This window comes from Cervus elaphus, chromosome 1, assembly GCF_910594005.1.
Source record: "Cervus elaphus chromosome 1, mCerEla1.1, whole genome shotgun sequence".
Taxonomy (NCBI): Eukaryota; Metazoa; Chordata; class Mammalia; order Artiodactyla; family Cervidae; genus Cervus; species Cervus elaphus.
The window spans coordinates 98,570,406-98,590,423 of record NC_057815.1 but is presented as its reverse complement, the minus strand read 5'-3'; the positions used below and the strand labels follow the sequence as shown (position 1 = coordinate 98,590,423).

General features: G+C 58.7%; 1 protein-coding gene across 2 annotated transcripts in view; it reads left to right on the top strand.

Annotated features, from left to right (window-relative positions):
• NCAPD3 (non-SMC condensin II complex subunit D3) overlaps positions 1–15,951 on the top strand; it is a 56,109-nt gene extending 40,158 nt beyond the window's left edge. For both annotated transcript variants that reach the window (XM_043914701.1, XM_043914710.1), the window contains exons 22-34: positions 161–271; positions 943–1,181; positions 1,283–1,362; positions 7,919–8,056; positions 8,213–8,346; positions 8,628–8,827; positions 10,240–10,350; positions 12,367–12,489; positions 12,923–13,053; positions 13,173–13,294; positions 14,091–14,189; positions 15,267–15,435; positions 15,511–15,951. In XM_043914701.1, the coding sequence (XP_043770636.1) occupies positions 161–271; positions 943–1,181; positions 1,283–1,362; positions 7,919–8,056; positions 8,213–8,346; positions 8,628–8,827; positions 10,240–10,350; positions 12,367–12,489; positions 12,923–13,053; positions 13,173–13,294; positions 14,091–14,189; positions 15,267–15,435; positions 15,511–15,616 (1,763 nt within the window). In that variant the 3' untranslated portion in view covers positions 15,617–15,951. The remainder of the gene's footprint in view (positions 1–160; positions 272–942; positions 1,182–1,282; positions 1,363–7,918; positions 8,057–8,212; positions 8,347–8,627; positions 8,828–10,239; positions 10,351–12,366; positions 12,490–12,922; positions 13,054–13,172; positions 13,295–14,090; positions 14,190–15,266; positions 15,436–15,510) is intronic.
• Positions 15,952–20,018: the final 4,067 nt, after the last annotated feature.

Sequence of the window (20,018 nt, the reverse complement as noted above, 5' to 3'; positions counted from 1 at the left end):
GGCCGGCCTTGCCCTGAGCGGTGCAGTAAGCCTCCCTACCCCCCGCCTCCCCAGGACCGGCCTTGCCCTGAGCCGTGCAGTAAGCCTCCCTACCCCCATCTCCCCAGGGCCAGCCTTGCCCTGAGCGGTGCAGTAAGCCCACCTCCCCTCCCTCCCGCAGGGCCCCGGGCACCCCCAGGCAGCAGTGCAGCCCCGGCCTCCCAGCCCCTCTCCCAGGTCCAGGGCGTGGTCATGCCCTCGGTGATCAGAGCACACGCCGTCATCACCCTGGGTGAGTGAGGAGCACGGGCAGCCTCGCATGTGCTCTGGGTCTTCAGTAAGCCAGTGATCTGAGCCTGGCGGGCACAGCTCCACAGGGCCCTCCCTCTGGGTCACCGTCAGTCCACTGGGGTTCCCGTGGTGCTTTTACACTCACAGTCTGTCCATCAGAGTTTTCAAAAATCTCAGAACTAAATAAGAGCAAAGTGTTCTCCAGGCCAAAAAAAAAGTGCAGACACAAAACTCAGCTACATCCTTTCCTCTCCTAAATATGAACGAGAAGTGAAGTAAACAATCGTTTGTTTACCTAGCAGGTTCATTATTAACCTTTTTACTTATATTGACTATTTGTATAATCAGAAGTATCTTCAGTTACATTTTACTGGTCATTTTCCAGGTAAGTTGAAAACTCCAAAATTGATTTGTTGGCGTTAGAAGAAGGCGTTTGTAACTGCCATAGAGGAGCGTCTCAGCGTGTCTATCTCGTCTAACCTGGGGGTGGGGAGTATATGTATTTTGAGCTTCTTAATTTAGTATGGGTCTGTCTGCCTTTGGCTTCTTTGTTTGTGATTGTTGATGTGATGTTTTAGCTGTAACTAAATAAAATCCCTAGCAAGACCTGGCTGGAGAGCCTGTGAGGCGGGGAATGAGAGCAGCGTTGGGGTCTGTCTCTCTCGGGGACAGGGAAGCTGTGCTTACAACACGAGGATCTTGCAAAGCAGAGTGTCCCCGTCCTGGTGCGGGAGCTGGAGGTGGGCATAGACGGGAACGTCCTCAACAACGTCGTCATCGTCCTGTGTGACCTCTGTGTCCGCTACACGGCCCTGGTGGACAAGTACGTCCCCACCATCTGCACGTGTCTGAAGGACCCTAACCCATTCGTCCGGAAGCAGGCGCTGCTCCTGCTCACGGGCCTCCTGCAGGTGTGCGTCGGGGCTGGCCCGCTGGCCGCCGCCCCTCTGGGGGGGCAGGGGGGGCGGGTCTGAGCAGTGGAATTAAGTGTGCATCCTCCTTCTCTCTGCAGGAGGACTTTGTGAGGTGGAAGGGCTGCCTGTTCTTCCGTTTCGTCATCACAGTCGTGGACCCGAACCCAGAGGTCGCTAGGTGAGCCTCTTGCCTTTCTCCAGGCAGCCAAGTGATTGGCCTTGTTTCTGGAAAGTTCTCTTTAAAATTGCTTTGGATTTGCGTAATGTAGGATTTAGTGAGGTTTTGGCAGTTGCCAGATAATCAGTCAACTTTTAAAATACTGAACTGTACAATAAAGCTTTAGTTTTCATGTAAATGTAAGAACAAAAGCACCGTGGTCCAGGTGACCACGGAGAATCCCAGCACCGAGCACATCTGCTGACACTGTTTGTCCCAAACAGCGGCATTTAGAGCAGGGTGCGCCTCTGCCATGTCAGCTCTTGGAGCAGAAGCTGCGCTTACAGCATGACTTACAGTCGACTTCTGGGTCAGTAACATAAGAGTTCAGACTTTCCTCTAAGTGCAGAAACTAAGGAAGGCGTTCGAGGAGTTAAGACAGAATTGCTCAGTGTGGAATAAGAGTGTACAGTTTACAGGGCTCCTTAGAAATGGATATTTCCTGAGTATTAGAAGGCAAGAGAGTTGCCTTGCCACTTGTTCATTCCTGTCCTTCTGGAATTTTCTTAAAGATTTGTTTTCAAGGGGTTGAGAAATGATCTCACAGAATTTGCTAACCTCAGTTGTGTTACGTGAATAATGCTGTTTAAGGCAAGCCTATAGTTGGAAAATAAAGAGTGTTGAATGCATGGCAGGAGCTCCCACAGTTGAAAAGAGGTCTTTACAAATTGATTAACTCTAAATAGCATGTAATAATGGGTCCCTCTGGTTCTAAATGGGCTTCCCTGGTTATTCAGACAGTAAAGTATCCACCTGAAATGCAGGAGACCCAGTTTGATGCCTGGGTCAGGAAGATCCCCTGGAGAAACGAATGGCTACTCCAGTATTTTGGCCTGGAGGATCTCATGGATAGAGGAGCCTGGTGGGCTATAGTCCATGGAGTCATAAAGCATCGGACAGGACTGAGCAACTAACACTTTCACTTTTACTTGTTCTAAATATTGTCACCAGTGGTTTACTCTGGGTTCCATGGAAGAATTTCTGTTCAGTCTCCTTTGCGTATGTTTCTGCAAGGAGGAGCATTTACCTGAGAAGCTGGGAGAAGGCTGGCGTGCTGATGAGCATGTCTAGAGCCAGAGTCGGAGGCTGAGGCTCCTGCGCGTCCTTTCTGTGTAAGTGGGGAAGGTGTCCGGCCGCTGCGTGGCCCTCGCGCCTCCCTCGCCGGGCCAGCCCCAGGCCCCGTGTGCCGTGGGGGCCCAGGGGCAGAGAGGAGCGCAGGGCGCGAGCCCCTTGCGTGTGCATCACAGCCTCGGTGGTCAGAGGTCAGAGGGGCACTGGGGACAGGCAGGTGCCCCCACAGTCCTCTCGCCGCCTTAGGTTTGCCCATTTCAGCCCTGCCTTCTGAGTTGGTGTGAACCACGGCAAAATGTGGAGCGTGATTTGAAGAGCTTTGAAAAGCTAATTTAAATTAACCTGTTCATCTATTTTTAGGCCAAAGGTCAGGCCTATCTGCTTCTTTTATACACGTTAATTTTTCCCTATGTGTCTGCTAGGACAGATCTTCACAAGAGACTGTAGTGGCAGAGCCCTGTGAATTTACTTTTCTGGTCTAGGTGGATTTCCTGACGATTCCAGTGTGAGCAAAATTGCGTGACTTTCTGAAATCGATTTTTACTGAAGTATAGTTGACTGACAAGGCTGTGTTTCTGCTGTGCACCAAAGTGAATCAGTTATTTACACGTGTGTCTCCTCTTCTCCCACACAGGCCATTAAAGAGTGAAGTGTGCGCCTGTGCCACGCAGCAGGCCCTCGCTTATGCATAGCCGTGTGTGTGTGTCAGTCCCAGCTCAGCTCAGCCCAGTTGCTCAGTCATGTCCGACTCTTTGCGACCCCATGGACTGCAGCAGGCCAGGCCTCCCTGTCCATCACCAACTCCCGGAGCTTACTCAAACTCATGCCCATCGAGTCAGTGACGCCATCCAGCCATCTCGTCCTCTGTCGGCCCCTTCTCCTCCTGCCCTCAGTCTTTTCCAGCATCAGGGTCTTTTCCAGTGTCAATCACAACCTCCCAGTTTATCCCTCCCCTCCTTTCCCCCTTGGTAGCCATAAGTTTGTTTTCTCCATCTGTGGCTCTTCTTTTTGTAAATCAGTTCATTTGTACCATTTTTTAGACTCCACCTGTAAGTGGTATCATGATATTTGTCTTTCTGTCTGGCTTCCCTCACTGGGTGTGATCATCTCCAGGTCCATCCATGTTGTTGCACGTGGCATTATTTTCTCCTTTCTGGCTGAGTGTTATTCCGTAGTATATACGTACCACATCATCTTCAGCTGCTCCTCTGTTGATGGCATTTACATTACTCCCATGTCCTGGCTGCTGTGCCTGGTACTACAGTGAACACTGGGTGCATGTATCTTTTCAGATGGTAGTTTCCTTGCATGACAGTTTGGATTGGTCCTAAAATATAAACCCCCACTGTGGAGGCTACAAGCTTGTATGAGATGTACCCTGTCTGCCCGCTAGGTGAGCCCTGCAGACAGCAGTCTGGATGATGGCCAGGCACCAGGTTAACTGTCTCGGGGGGCAGGGCAGATGCTGCAGCTCTGCAGGAAGGCAGGGCTGGAGGGGGACTGCAGTGATGGGCCCTTGACGTAGAAAAGAAAGAAAGGCAGAGATGGCTCGATTTGGGAGAAAAGTGAGTAACTGAGGATCCAGAGGGCTCCGTGCGGGACAGGTGAGGGGGTGAGGGAGTTAGAAGGCTGTCGGAACAGCGGGCGGTTTGCCTGACCTCAGCGGGGGCTCCAGTGTTGTGACAGAGTCTGGGTCCCTGGAGTCGAAGCCGGGAGGACAGGAGGCTGTGTGGAACTGAAGGTGCTCTGAGAGACTGTCTCAGGCTGGCCAGGCTCCGGGGACAAGCCCCACAGCCTGCGCAGCTGATGAGCAGCGGACACTGCCCCCCCTGCTTGGAGGTGGGAAGTCTGAGGTGGGCACCAGCAAAGCAGTCTCTAGGGAGCCAGACCCCCACGCTGTCTACACGGCCCCATGTCCTCACGAGGTGGGAGGGAGGGAAGGACTCTAGACTTTGTTTCTAAGATACTCACCCTGTTCATGAGAGCCTGGGCCAGTCTCCTCCCAAATGTTCTCCTAATAGCACCCTCTTGGGGGCCCGGTTTCTAGCGCAGGGGTTTGGGGAACACAAACTAGAATGCATGCCCTAGCAGTGATGTTGGGGCTTGGAATGGAGAAAACCAGGAAGCACTTAGCAAGCAGGTGAGGGTGAAACAGATGTGTTCAGGAGTGTCCGGAGGAAAGGCTGAACCTGGTGACCCTAGGGAGGACGTGGGTTCTCCCCAGCAGCTGGCCACCTCCCTTTCCCCCACGCCCTCCCAGCCATCTTTTGCTTCAGGTCACTTTTGTCAACACATTCTGTGTGGTTTTGATAACATCTGCCCACCTGGTGGGACGCAGGGACCCTGGAGTCAGGGGTGGTCTTGTTTACTGGCAGCCTTCCTGTCTGAAACGGCCTGAAGCCGAGGAGACACTCAGGGGACATTTGATGAGTCAGTGAGTGAAAATTATGGAGGCAGAGGGTGGGCCTCATTCCTTGCGTCCTTGGGGGGCTGAGAAGAGGAGGGATGGAATGGGGAGCAGTCAGCATGTTGTGGGAGCAGGACCACAGCGCACACGACAAGATGCAGGCGGCAGAGCAGACCTGGGGTGTGAGCGCAGGCGACAGCAGGGAGGGCTGGAGAGACAGGGCCGTGGGTCCCGCACACAGCGGCCAGCGCGGGGCGGGGTCCATCCAGGTCACAGTCGCGGTCAGCGTGGGGCGGGGTCCATCCCAGTCGGCTCACTGCCATGGTCAGCGCGGGGCGGGGTCCATCCCAGTCGGCTCACTGCCATGGTCAGCGCGGGGCGGGGGTCCATCCCCATCCGCTCACGGCCATGGTCAGCGCGGGGTGGGGGTCCATCCCCATCCGCTCACAGCCGCGGCCAGCGCGGGGCGGGGTCCATCCAGGTCACAGTCGCGGCCATCGCGGGGCGGGGTCCATCCCAGTCGGCTCACTGCCATGGTCAGCGCGGGGCGGGGGTCCATCCCTCTCACAGCCGCAGTCAGCGCGAGGCGGGGGTCCATCCCCACCCACTCACGGCCTCAGTCAGCACAGGGTGGGGGTCCATCCCCATCCGCTCACGGCCATGGTCAGCGCGGGGCGGGGGTCCATCCCCATCTGCTCACGGCCATGGTCAGCGCGGGGCGGGGGTCCATCCCCATCCGCTCACGGCCGCGGTCAGCGAGGGGCGGGGTCCATCCAGGTCACAGTCACGGTCAGCGCGGGGCGGGGGTCCATCCCAGTCGGCTCACTGCCATGGTTAGCGCGGGGCGGGGGTCCATCCCTCTCACGGCCGCGGTCAGCGCGGGGCGGGGGTCCATCCCCACCCGCTCACGGCCTCAGTCAGCGCAGGGCGGGGGTCCGTCCCCATCCGCTCACAGCCGAGGTCAGTGCGGGGCGGGGGTCCACCCCCTGAGGGTCCCAGCCTGAGGGTGTCTGGGTCGGGACTCTGAGTCATCCACGCAGCCTCCACGGAGTGGATACCAGCTTCAGAGTACCATGTGTATAGGAAGACATCTGAAAGAAGACATCTGAAAGTGTGCGTTTCCTGCTCAATCTAAAAAGGAAGTGGCCCCACTTCTTGCCTCTTGAACCTGTCGGGCTGATGAAACCGAGATTTGGATTCTTAGTGTTCCTCGGGATTACTGCCCTTCCCTCTGTTTTTCACGTAAGATGGTTCTGCTGTGTGAAGTCTGCAGTGTCCTTGACTTGGTTCAGTGAAGTCTGCAGTGACCCTGACCAGTTCAGGGTCCTGGGGGTGAGGAGGACAGGAGAAGGGGCTGGCCCCAGGAGGCTCCACGGAGGAGGCTGGATTCCGCTGACAGATATCAAACTGTCCCTCTTGGCAAGTTGGTCAAGCTGGTAGGATCTGTGTGTCCTCATGCATTCAAGGCTGAGTCTCTCCCTGTGAGGCCCTGTCCTTGTGGCCGGGCGTCCTCCCTGCTCTGCATCCTCCCTCAGCCTGTGTCCAGATCCTCCGTGTCGTTTACATTCTTGTGGAGTTGACTTGTTCAGTTGGTTAAGCCGGTGATTCACCACGGGATGGTCCTTGTGCATCCACCCCCACTTGTACCTATTTTTGACCTAAAGCAAATGGACCAGCATCTGACGTTGAAAGTCTGAAAGTCTTAGTCACTCAGTCATGTCCCGCTCTGTGTGACCCCGTGGACTGTAGCCCGCCAGGCTCCTCTGTCCATGGGATTCTCCAGGCAAGAACACTGGAGTGGGTTGCCATGCCCTCCTCCAGGGGATCTTCCCCACCCAGGGATCGAACCTGCATCTCGTACATCTCCTGCATTGGCAGGCAGGTTCCTTGCTTCTAGCACCACCTGGGAAGCCCAATTTTGTTTACTCATTCATCAGTTGATGGAGATTTGGATTGTTTCCACTTGTTGGCTGTCGTAAATAATGCTGCTGTGAACATCTCTCTGCAGGTTTTTGTGTGGACGTGTGTTTTCTTTTCTCATGGTATTACACTTAGGTGTGGAATTGCTGAATCAGATGGCAACTCTTTGTTTAATGTTTTGAGAAATTGCCAAACTGTTTGACATGGAGTTGTACCCTAAAGCACCTGTCTTCTTGCAGAAGCATCGCTGGTCTCTGGTGGTCCATTTTCGTAGGAATGACTTCAAGTCTGGGGATAAAATTTGGGCAGCTGTGGAAAGTATAAAGTTAGCTCATGAAGGGTTAAACCGTCATCAGTTCCCTCCAGGGCCAGTCAGGGTGCTCCTTGGGAGTGTCTGTTTATTCAGTGGCTTTCTCTCCTGGGTCACTGCTGGCGCAGCAGAGTGGCCTTGTCAGGAAAGCCCTCTGATGCTGTGCCCTTGCCGCCAGCTGGCTTTGCCGGGCCGGTCTGTGTGGACTGGATTCAGGGCACTCAGGGCGGCAGGCCTCCTCCCCGGGGCTTCCCCTGAGCAGATGGTGCTTTAGTGGTTGTGTGGTCCAGGGTGCATCCGGTGAACAGTCCGAGGTCGCCGTTGGCAGCCGGTCACTGCCCTGTTGAGGTCTCTGAGTGGCCACCTCTGACTGGCTGCGGTGTGAGCTCTGAGCAGACTGGCAGCGTCCTGAGCCTGGAAGAGAGCTGCAGGGAGGGCTCTCGGGGGCCTTGTGCATCCCACGGCCAAGAGCAGCGCGTCCAGACTGTCCTTGTCCCCAGTCCTCCCCCCGGGGGGTGGTCTCCTGGCATTTGGAGATTGCATTCAGCTCAAGATGTGAGGAGAGGGGGGTCTGGTGGGTCCACCTGAAGGGGCGGCTTGCGGGGCTCCTGCACGTGAGGTGTGGCTGAGTGACGGTGGGCTCTGACCTTGCAAGCACAGCTGGGGAGCCTGGGTTCACAGGGCAGGCCCGGCCCGGAGCCGCGTGTGCCGGAGAGCCGCGTGCCCGCCCTGTCCCGGCCTCTGCGGGAAGGCTCCTGGGGGCCTGCGAGGTGTCAGCGGCATCACCCGGCCCCATCCCTTCTCTGCAGCACTGGGGAGGTCTGCCTGGTGCATCTGCTCCTGAAGAGGAACCCGACCATATTCTACCAGCACTTCATCGAGGGCATCTTCCATTTCACCAGCTATGAGAAGCACGAAAGTTTCAATAGGTTCCCCCAGTCGGAGAGGTCAGTGCCAAGGCGGGGGTGGCACGGAGGGCCCGGGGGGGTGGGCGTGGGCAGCCTCCCCGCGAGGCACGCCAGCCCCCTGGTGGGCAGCCCTGGGGAGAGAGGTCCTTCAGCCTGGCCGAGGGGCTGTGCTGAGACGGTCCTGCTCTGCCCCAGAGAGAAGCGGCTCTTCTCCCTGAAGGGGGGTAAGAACAGGGAGAGAAGGATGAGGATATACAAGTTTCTCCTAGAACACTTCACGGACGAGCAGCGGTTCAACATCACTTCCAGAATCTTCGAAAATGTCCTGGGTAGGACTGGCCAGAGTGGGGATAAAGCTTGTGGAGGGAACTGCTGCGTGGCCGGGGGCCCAGCTGCCCTGCAGCCCAGGGGCCCCAACGCCCCGACCCGGGTGTCCTTGGCCGTCGGCCCGACGTTCCGACCCCGACGCCCTCCACCACGACGTCCTGACCCCGACTCCCTCGCAGCCGGCCCTGCCCTCGGGCTGGCGGGCCACTGCCTCCATACATGCCCAGCACCACCACCCCGACCATGGGCAGCAGTTCTCAGGGTCTGCCTCTGCTTCCTCCAGCCTGCTTCGCTGATGGCGACCTGCCCCTAGACATGGAAGCCAGCGAGCTGCTCTCGGACACGTTTGAAGTGCTCAGCTCGAAGGAGATCAGGCTGCAGGCGCTCAGAGCCAGGGCAGACAAGGAGCAGCTGGGGGAGGAGGAGGAGCTGGCCCAGGCCAGAGCAGCCCTGCAGGAGTCGCAGAAGAAGCTCCTCTCGCAGGTGAGCGTGCTGCCCCCAGAGGGGCGCGTGCCCGGGGTGTCCAGAGGCCCCTCCGGCCTCCTCTGAGCACCCGCTCTGCTCGGGCCGCCTCTGCCTGTGCCTGTGGCTCTGCGGCTCGCGTGTGCCTGGTCCTGGTGTCACACGTGTGGAAGGTACACCCACTGATGATGTCTTTAGTGAGTGGGTTGGAGGCTTCCTGTCACCTTCTGGGTAAACTCAATGCCCCTGTGTGCCCGCACCCTCCCCCGTGCAGGCCGCTGACTCTGGTCTCCGAGGGGCCGCGCCTCCGCCTGCGGGGCCTTCCCCCCCCCACCCTGCCCCACCCCAGGCAGCCTGCCCTGTGCCGCCTGCCCAGCCAGAGTCCCCCAGACACACACCCCGCCCTGCCCCTTCCCTCCCAGGCACCCCACAGCCCCTCACACCTTGCCAGCCTCACGCCGTGACACACAGCCTGGTCTGGAAGTAGCTTGAAGGCGTGAGTTCTTGGCCCCATTTCTGTTGCCTGGGACGTTAGACTGGTGTCCAATGCAGAGAAGGTGTTGGATGATATTTGTGGAGTGAATGTGTTTAAGCCAGTTTTTAAGGCTCTCCCTAACTTAGCCTCTGCTCAGACTCATCTTTATTAAATTATTTCTTTAGTCTTGGCCCTCCTGTTTCAAGAACTCTGGTAAGTCTTTACAAATGAGTAGATTACAAGTAAAGAACATATACTAGTGACTTTAAATGAGAAAAGAATAATTTTCAGATTCTGAATGACAGTCTGGCATGCATGGGCTAGTATAGTGAGTTATGTTTAATTCTCAGAGATTTACTGCAGACGTTAGTGGTTGGCGCTCACTCTTGGTGAAGGCACTGTGTAGCTGCCCGGCAGATCTTCTCCTGTGTGCAGAGCTTCAGAGAGACGCACACCCTGTCCAGGCCCGGCCCTCCGGTGCCGCCCCACTGGCAGGGGCACGGGCGTGCCCGGGCGGCAGGGCCGAGCACCCCTCGCCCTGTGGAGGAGCCCGGGGTGGGGCCGGGCCGTGAGCCGGGCTCGTGGGAAGGGCTGGCGCTGTTTTCAGCCCTTCCTTCAGTGGGCCCTTGAGCAGGTGGGGGTGGGGGTGCCAGCTCCCCCCTTCCCGCAGATGAGGGTCTGTGCGCCTGCAGACGGCGCTGCTCTATTTCTAGTTCCTTTCTCTTGTTTAGTAATAAGACTCGCACGTGTCTGCCTCCTGCTTTACACCATTTTCAAGTGATGGTTTCTTAGTCTCCCCAGCCGAGGTAACTTCCTCTCCAGTCCTCAGAATGACATCAAAAATAAAAAGTAAGCTTGACATGTTTGAGATCGGCCATGCAAGAAGAACTAGGTAAAGGGAACACCCTTGTCTTTCAGGACTTCATGCATCTGAAACAGCCTTCTTTTGTTACCACAGGCTCAAAAGAGGAATTTAATAGAAATGATTATTCCAATTATCACCTCCCTGAAGTCTGCCCTAGAAAAGAACAAGATCCCAGCTCTGCGAGAACTCATGCTCTACCTCAGGGTAAGGCGGCCTCGGGCTGTGTGGTGGCCCCCTTAGCCCCTGCTGGTCACTCAGGGCCTCACAGTCCTGACCATGGTCACTCAGGGCCCCCAGTCCCGACTGTGGTCACTCAGGGCCCCCCAGCCCCCACTGGTCACTCAGGACCCCACAGTCCCGACTGTGGTCACTCAGGGCCCACGTCCTGACCATGGTCACTCAGGCCCTCACAGTCCCCACTGGTCACTCAGGACCCACAGTCCCGATCATGGTCACTCAGGGCCCCCCAGCCCCCACTGGTCACTCAGGACCCACAGTCCCGATCTTGGTGACTCAGGGCCCCCCCAGCCCCCACTGGTCACTCAGGACCCCACAGTCCTGACTGTGGTCACTCAGGGCCCACGTCCTGACCATGGTCACTCAGGCCCTCACAGTCCCCACTGGTCACTCAGGACCCACAGTCCCGATCATGGTCACTCAGGGCCCCCCAGCCCCCACTGGTCACTCAGGACCCCACAGTCCCGACTGTGGTCACTCAGGGCCCACGTCCTGACCATGGTCACTCAGGACCTCACAGTCCCCACTGGTCACTCAGGACTCACAGTCCTGATCATGGTCACTCAGGGCCCACAGTCCTGATCATGGTCACTCAGGGCCCCCCAGCCCCCACTGGTCACTCAGGACCCACAGTCCTGACTGTGGGGCCACCCTGGCTCGGAGCAGGGCCCCAGGCTGGCCTTTGCTGGGAAAGAAGACAGAGGTGCCACAGGTCCCCCAGAAGCTGTCTCTGCCTTTCCTGGGGAGCTGGGTCTGTGTCCTTACTGACTATTAGGTTTGGGTTTGAAGTTTCTCAGCCGCGGCCACACACAGGGCCCCTGTCGGTTCACTCTGTGTGGGGTGAAATGGAGATGCTCATCGCTGATGTCAGGAGCTCAGCCCCGGCTCTGTGCCTGGGTTCCAGTTGGGGGTTGTGGCTCAGAGCAGCAGCCTTTCTGCCTCCTGGCCCTGGGCTCCCCAGGGGGCATGTGCAGACCAAGAGTGCACAGAAATGAGGTCTCAGACCTTCCTATAGAGTCTTCTAGTCAGAGAGAAGCACAGCATTTTCCCCTTTCTGTTTATGCTGTTATTTTCTTTTTCAAAAAATGCTCAGATTCCTTATTTTCCAAGAAAGGCTGTGGCAGAATTACATCGAATATGGTTTTCAAATACATCTTCATCCTACAGAAGTGAAGGTGGGAAAGACAGGCTGACTGTGGAGAAAATGAGGACCTGAGGTCACTCACACTGTCCTTGCCCCGGTGAATCTCAGAAAGGAGTAAAATCTTGGGTAGCCCCTGAGACACGTGCGGACAGGGAGGCCCTGTGTCTGAGCACGCTCGAGCAGGGCTGCACGCCTGGCTTCGTGTGGACCCTGTCTGAGCAGCCCCCGCGGTTCTCGCCTGCACCTGGGGGCCCCCTGGCGGCCTGAGGCTGGGGGCGGGTGGGGGGGCTCCTCTCTGGCAGGGCCAGGTAGATCTTCCTGGCTTCTTCCTCATGGCACAGAGGCCGGGTCCTCGCCTCCGACCTCAGCCCTGGTGTGCTCCCAGCCTCTGTCATGTCGTGAGGAGACGCAGAGGTGGCCCCAAGTCTCAGCTGCGTCCTGAGAAAGCTGCTGTGGACGGCTCCCCATGCCCGGTCTAGCCAGGATGCCGTGTGCTGCCTGCCTGCCCGCCTCCCGCTGGGATTCCCGAGACAGGTCCCACAGCCCTGCAGCCGTGGACAGTTCTGAGCCCTGCTGGGGGCTGCTTCCCGCCAAGGTTCTAGGGATCCACAGTGCCTAGCAAGTGTTCGGGAAGCTTCTAGGAGATCAGGCCCCTGTGGTCGGCACAGGCGCAGTTGGCACTTCCTGGGAAAGTGGCGTCAGGTTTGCTGGTTGGTCAATGGAGTGGAAACCATCTGCTCTGAGCACGCGTCCTGCTGTCTTCCCATCATGATCAGGTTGTGGGGGAGAGCCTGTGCACCGGCTCAGGGGATGCTCAGGGATGCCATGGTCCATTCTAGGAGGTGATGCAGGATTATGGAGATGAAGTCAAGGACTTCTTCACAGTTGACAAGCAGCTGGCTGCAGAACTCGAGTACGACATGAGGCGCTACCAGGAGCAGCTGACTGAGCAGCAGGAGCCGGTGAGGCAGGTGGCCCGGGGGCCCAGAGCAGGCCGGCGGGAAGGCAGCCCTGCCACCGTCTGCCCGGTGCTCCCCCACACCCACCTTAGTGGCCTCCCGTCTCAGGGGCGCTGCCAGCGAGGGCCTCCCTGTCACCCCTGCCCCGCTGGAAAGTCACCGTGTCCCAGTGGGGGAGGGAGGCGGGCCTGTTCCCAGGCAGCGCCGACCCTGATGGGGCTCCTTTGGTGGCAGAGAGCGCGGCCCCCCAGGCCCATGCTTGGGCAGCTGTTCCCCTGGAGGCCTGGACAGCCCCGCGGGCCCTGTGCCAGGCAGTGCCAGGAGCCCGGGCCTGATGTGGTTGTGAAGTGAGTTCCCCTGGGCCTGCACAGAGCATGCAAGATCCCCTTTAAGCTAAGTGCTGGGAGATGTGCTCTTTATTTCTCTTCTGTGACAGGTTCTGAGCTTGGAAACAATTCCAGCTCCTGCTGGCCGAGAAAAAGACACCGCGGCCGCCACCGCAGACCAGCCGTCCACGCCCCACGCTGCCCACACGGCTGCACCCCTGTCTCTGGTGCCCAAGGACAGGTGTGCGGCGCTGGCTCGGCTCGCTGCAGGGGTGGCCCCCCGCACACGTGGGCGGGGCCTGGGCTCCGGGGAGCACGAGGGCGCCACCTCCATGCTTCACGGTGTCTTTGCGCCAACAGGCCCATGTCGGCGAGCACCATGGACATCCTGAGTTCGGTCAAGAAGGTCGTCGAGGCGCGCCGCTGGCACAGTAGCCGGACAGCGGGGCTGCCGCCCTCGGACAGTCGTCCTGAGAGCCCAGGTGAGCCCAGCGTGTGTCCACTGGCGGCTCCGGAGCTCAGGAGACCTGGGCCCTCCCCTGTCCCCATCAGGGCGCTTCTCTCTGTCGTCTAAACGAGCCACTGGGACGGGCCCGGGGTCGGAGGGTGTCCAGCACCTCTCCTCACAGTGGACGGTCTGGAGGACGGGGTGAGGCAGACGCGGCCGCGGCAGCGAGGGGCATGGTGGGCCCTGCGTGGTTGCGGGAGGCGTGAGCGGCCGTCCCGCAGTGTCCGCGCTTGGCGGGGAGGGGCCAGGGGCCGCTCCTTGGCCTCATCCGGGCCTTGCTGGCCCTGGAGCAGGGCTCACCTGCCTGTCCCTGAAAATGTAGGTGTTTTTCAACTTTTCAAAACCAATCATGTTACAGTAAACATTGGAATGTAGTCTTGTATGTGCATGATCTTCAAGATTAATTCCCATGAGTATTTTTTAAGCTTCTGATGGTGTCAGACCATTGTTTCTTGTTCCCTTCATGTGAATTCCCACCTTGGCCCACGAGAGCCCACATCCTGCAGAGAACCAGGTTCATAGTATCCCATTTTCTCTGCTGAGCTGTAGGCCAAAAACTTAAATTTCATTTGTTTGAATCCTAGTGAGAAAAGCCATGGTTTCTCATGCTTACCATTTGTGTGTATCTTTGTGAATTACCTCTTTATAAAAACTTTATTTGGGATGTTTAGTGTACTGTGTATCTTGCAAATGTTTTTTCTCATTGGCATGTTTTGTCTGTGGGGCTGTTTGGGTTTTTGGAGAGGTAATGCCGTCCCCTTTCATCCCAGCCCCCATGCGGGTCTTGGAGCTGGAGTCCAGTGGAGCTGACCTGGAGTCCAGTGGAGCTGTTGACCTCGAAACAAAGCGAGGGATCAGCACCCCTGAGCGTAAGTGGTCTGCAGGCACGAGCAAGTCTCCTGACTCTGCGGCGGGCACTGCGTGGGCAGGGCTCCAGCCCAGTTCCCTCATGCACGCTGTGGGGCATGTGGTCACGCTGAATGCCCCTGAGTGACTGTGACAGCGCTGCTGACCGCGCACTGCTGACCGCGGCCTCTGCCGGGCGCTGCCAGTGGGTGTGGGGCATTTTCAGAGCTAGATTTAACTGAGCAGCGGGCAGTGGGTAGCAGTTCCCTCTTCAGTGGTGAGCAGGCTGCAGAAGCACCGCCACCTGGCCATGCTGGGCTGTGCCGGGTGGGGGGCGGTGTTCCCAGCCCCGTCTGGGGTCCGCTCAGCAGCGGTGAGGGGCGGGAGGGGCTCCCAGGCCTGTGGCGCCGCGCACGCACCGGCAGACCCGACCCCGGCCAGGAAAGTCTCCCCAGACCCCAGTGGTCGCAGCACAGGGAGCGCGTGGAGCCTGGCCTGTGGCGGGTGTGGTGAGAGCACGGCTAATGGGGCCGGGGCGGGCGTCCCGGGGCACTGGCACGCCAGGCCGAGGGGCGCACAGGGCTCTGGACACAGACGGCCCTGCGGGGAGGGAGCCCGGCCAGCCAGCGTACGACGGCGGGGGCTCCGTGTCCTCAGCACTCACGTTGTCCTGGCGGAGCCGAGTTAACCCCAGTGAGCTCCTTTAAACCTGGCAACGCCCCTGAGGGCGGTGCCTGTCTCCCCCCTAGAGATGGAGGTTCTCAGTTTAGCTCGGGCTGGGATGCAAAGCCAGAGTTGGCCCAGGTGGGAGGGTGGGTGGCGGGGGCCAGCCAGCAGGGCGGCATCTTCAGGGGACCCAGGAGGAGCGGCAGGAGCAGGGGGTTTGGGGGGCTCTGAGTGTGGTGGAGCCTCGGGGGGGCCGGGGAGGAGCTGTGAGCAGCGGCGCTCAGAAGGCGATCAGGGCGGGGAACCTGGGGAGGGAGGCAGGCCCTGGCCCCGCTGTGCACCGGCGGACCCGCAGCTGAACATGTGCCTGCCCTTGCTCAGCTTCTCCTCCGAAGGCCTTTGCTAACCTTACACTAAACACTCCCTCCCTCCAGAGACCATCCCAAATGTCACTTTTGGCTCGGAAATCAGCTACATCGTGTCACCGGGCCAGTCGCTTCCCCTCCAGAGCAGGAACAGGAGGCGCACCCCAGGAAGCCGGCGGGGCTCGAGAGCCGCCGGCCAGGGGGACAACGTTCTGTGTCTGTCACTGCCCGACATGCCGTAAGTCCCCAGTCCCTGCCCAGAGCTGTCCCATCTGAGGGCGGGGGCCCCGCATGACGTGCGCACTCCCCGCAGGCCCCCGCAAACTTCCCAGTGGAACGTGACGTCTCCGTCCAGAAGCGACGACTGCGCCGCCACCAGGAGGTCACGCCGCCAGGCCTCCAAGAAGAGGGCCAAGTGACCACCTCTCCTGGGAGTTCTCACCTGGAGCCCCAGGGCTACCCGCATGTTCACCTCTGTGGCCGGTCAATACCTGGTTAAGAACTGTAACACACCAGGGAAATGCCTTAGGTATTTAATACAGACTTACATATCTGAAAACATCCAGCTCATTCTCATAAGCTCTGTTCTGGTCCCAGTCCAGAATGTTGTCTCTTAGAAGTCCTGCTTCTGTTAGCTGTTTTCCAGCTCCTTATAGTAAGGACTTTGCTTCCTATATCTCTTATCCTGACTGTAATATTTTTTCTATTGCTATTAAATTGCAAACTTTCTAAAGCTTCTTCCGACGCACAAAGGTTAAGCATGAGTCCAGCCTCCTAGTGTTTTTAACAGGGTTTTATCAGTAATCGTTTAGCTGACAGTGTTGGAGGAGAATAAAACCAAATCTCTCCTGTTAGGGAAAAGGGACCCAAGCTTTCTTTAAGTTTCAGGTCGTCCGCCTCCTCACAGCAGGTGTCTTAGCATCGACTGCAGTCCCTGCTTAGAGAAAATCTCTGTGTTTCTTACCCAGAGCAACAGGAGCTTTACATCCAGTCCCCTGAGGGCCGTCCCTGCGGTGGAGGGGCCTTAGGTTCTGGGCCCACTTAAAACACTGGTGGGCATGTGCTCTGTCCAAGAATGGGCAGAGAGAAACGAGGTTGGCTCAGGTTTCATCCCAGATCTGCAGAAGCAGCAGCGCAGGGTTTCTGTCTGTGCTGCACGCCGAGTGCTGGTAGGATGAGAGTGTGGGTGCTGTGCTGACCCGGCTTCCCGTGTGTGAGCAGATGGGTGTGCGCAGCGGGGTCAGAGGGCAGCCCCCGAGGGACACCCTCACCCCGTCCAGCACTCCAGACCAAGGGTACGCCCGACACAACGCAAGGAGGAGGCAAGTGAAGAGGCCCTGCTCACTCTTTTTTGTAAAGCTTGCATAGAAGAGGTTTAACGAAGACGGAGGGCAGGTGTGTGAGCGTGAGTCCACGGCGCCCGGCTCAAGTGCAGCCAGGGCCGCAGCAGCAGGTCCGCCGGCCTCCAGGCTCCAGCCACGTCTACGTCTTCAAGTCTCACAAGGCTGCTTTTCTGTCTGCAGCAACCTCCCTGACCCACGTCACTGCCCTCTCCTCTCTCAGAGCCGGGGCACGGGGCGGAGGCTTTAGGGTCCACGAAGGCCACCTCATCACGGAGCTGCCCCCAAGACAGAGGGCACCTCTGTCCCCACCGAGCAGAGCCGAGGAGGAAGGATTGTCTCAGGTCTGCACTTTAGAGTTACGAACTTGGAGAAGACGCTCCCCCGGCACCATGAGGGGCTGCCCTCCACTGCTGCCAGTTCTCGTGGCAGAGGGCCCACACGCTCAGGAAAGAAAGGTCAGCGTTGTCTCGAGTGTTGAATTAAAAACCAAAGCATGAAAGATGCCGACCCTGAACGTAATGATGACCGTGTCCTGCCCTGACACGGAGGCGTGGGGGCATGCTTCTGTGAAGCCCCTGCTCCGGGCGTGAACGCAGTGGCGTGTCTGAGGCCAGGAGTGCCTGCTTGCAAGGAACAAAGGCCTTTGCAAGGTGTTCCTGACGCCCCTCAAAGCAGGCAGCATGTCGGGTGACGAGAACTTCATCAGCGGCAGGAAACTGCCTTGGATTCGGGCTCACACTTTGCCCACTGTCAACTGGGCCACCGCCCAACCCCCTCCTGACGCCGTCGGGGGCAGCCTCCTGGCCCCGCAGAGCAGCCTCCCGCGCTGTCTCATGTCAGAGAGGGGACGGGGGTCACTGTCTTTAAGTAGACATAAATGCAGTTGACAGATTCAATTTCAGAACTGCTTCTGGCCCTGGACCATCTCAGGAACCGCCTGAGGAAGTGGAAGGCATTTTGAGGCCAGAGGGCTGCTGTATTTTCTGAGTCAGAGCCACAGAGCGCAGACCAGGGAAGCCAGGCTGAGGGGCCACATGGAGGACCCTTCCCCTCCCAGCCCCCTGGGCGCTGTCCGGGCAGACCCATGTGGTATGTGAATGGCAACGGCAGGGCTGGTCTGCCCTTGCCTGTGTCAGGCATCAGGTGGACCGGGGTGGGCGAGCTGGCCTGGGCACTCGGGAGCCCACCACTCCGAGTAGGCCTTAGAAGGTAGCTGGTGACTGCAGGGCCCAGTGAGGGGGTGGGACGGAGCCTGACACCACCCACTCCGCGCGGCAAGCTCTCAGACTGGAATGGCTGCGAGGCCTGTGAACCAGATGCCCCCAGAGCACACATCTCTCTCCTGCAACCCGCTGGGTTTTGGGGTCCATCACTTTCCCTGCTGGTGACGCCGAGGTCTCCAGGCTTCCTCACCTCACCTGTCCTGACATCGTTAACTGTCCAGCTTTCCTGGGTTCTCTTAGCTGAAGCCGAGCAGCGGAGCCGAGTGAGGCCCGACAGGCCCCAGTGGTGCCCGGGGCACGCTGCTCATGCGGGACAGGCTCAGTGTTCCCCACTCCGACTGTGCCTGATGAAGTAGCCCTATCTGTAGCACAGCGGACGCCCCCTGTGATGAGGGTCAGGATGGCCAGGACCGCCAATGGTGTCGCCAGTGTTGGGGTCATCTGGAGAAGGGGAGGGGTGAGAAGATGCTGTCCCCCACCCCCCCAGGCCTGGAGTGGCTCTGCCCAGCGGCCGTGATGCCCACCCACTGCAGCACCCACCCACGGGCACCGTCGCCGCCAGAACCATGAAGCACTGCCTGTGCTGACAAGCCTCCGGGCACTTCCGGCAGCTTTCTTACTGGGAAATGGTTCCCCCACAGAGACAGAGAGAGCCGGGAGCCAGAGTCCCAAAGAAGAAAACCCCTGAATCACCAGGGCTTCCTTTTGCCGCAGATTGTTTAGTTTCAAGCGGATTAAAAGGGCAAATAGGAGGTGAGAACGTGGGCTTCCAGCCCCAGCCGCCCCTCAGGAGACCCTCAGCCACGCTCATGCTGCAGGGTGGGCGCCGGGCTGCCCCCGGGGCAGACGGAAGTGCTGGGAACCACGCAGGGGTGTGGCGCCCCGCGCTGGCCAGCCTGGGAGCAGCTGCCGGCCTCCGTCCTGGGGTGCAGGCTTCTTCACTGTGAGCCACTGCTCCTTAAAGGTGCACGTGAATTCTGATTTCATAACTTCAGCTCCCAAGCTCCATCTCTCGGGTCAGGAACTCCGGGGCACAGCCCAGGAATCGTCCTCCTGCCCTGGAGCAGCTCCCGGATCTGACAGCAGCTGGGGAGTCCCGCAGGGTCCGACGCCACAGGCGGGGTGGGCCCTGCACCCGCCCCCATCCTGCCTCAGCCTCCATTGAGCCCTGACACCCAGAGGAGGAAGCACTCCCACAGTGTAAATTACTGGGGTAAGCCCTAGTTTCCGCCTACTGCAAGATGGTCAGACTGGGTAAACTCCTGGAGACCTTACAAAACCTTACCTTTCCATGATTCCGTCAGTTACCAAAGAAATGGAGCTCGTGATTCTTCGTTAAAAGTTTCAGGATAAGGAGAGAACCCGCGGGCCGTCCTTCAGAGGATTCCTCCCGCCAGACCCGGTGGACTCCAGCGGGCAGCCTGCACCGAGGGCGCTGAGCTCCAGGGCACCGGGAAGCGTGGTCGTCCCAGGGCGGCTCGGTGGACTCACGCTCACGTGTCCTGTCCTCGCAGCGGGCCCAGCCGGCGGTGTCGGGGGCTGGGCAGCAGTTCCGGCCCAAGTCCTCCTCGTGGACGGCGCTGAACCCCGGCTGGGGGGGGACGGGGACCCGGCGACAGGGCTCCGGTGCTGTCCCGCCTCCCCCAGGGGCTGTCCCAGAGCGCGTGTGGTTCAGTCCTGCCCGCGACCCCACCCCCAAGGGCACCAGCAGCACCTCAGCATCCCTGCGCCCAGACGGAGCAGCCAGGCCGCCGCCCCCCCAGACTCTCCCCCCCCTCCCCAGAGGGAGGGGCCCCGACATGAGGTCTGAGGCTCCTGTCTCGCGAAGGTCGCAGTCTGCCCATGGGCACTCCATCGCAGCATGGATGCCCGCACCCGCCCTCTTCCCGGGGCTTTCACCAGAGGGCCCGCCTCAGTTTCCCACAAGGGTGAAAAGGCTGGGGCAAAACATAATATTAAAAAAACTAAGATCATGGCTAATGGTCTCATCACTTCATGGCAAATAGAAGAGGAAAAAGTGGAAGCCCCAACAGACTTTATTTTCTTGGGCTCCAAAATCACATGGACGGTGACTGCAGACAATGAAATTAAAAGATGCTTGCTCCATGGAAGGTAAGCTATGACAAACCTAGACAGCTTATTAAAAAGCGGAGATGTTATTTTGCCAACAAAGGTCTGTATAGTCAAAGCTATGGTTTTTTCCAGTAGTCAGACATGAGAGTTGGACCATAAAGAAGGCTGAGTGCCAAAGAATT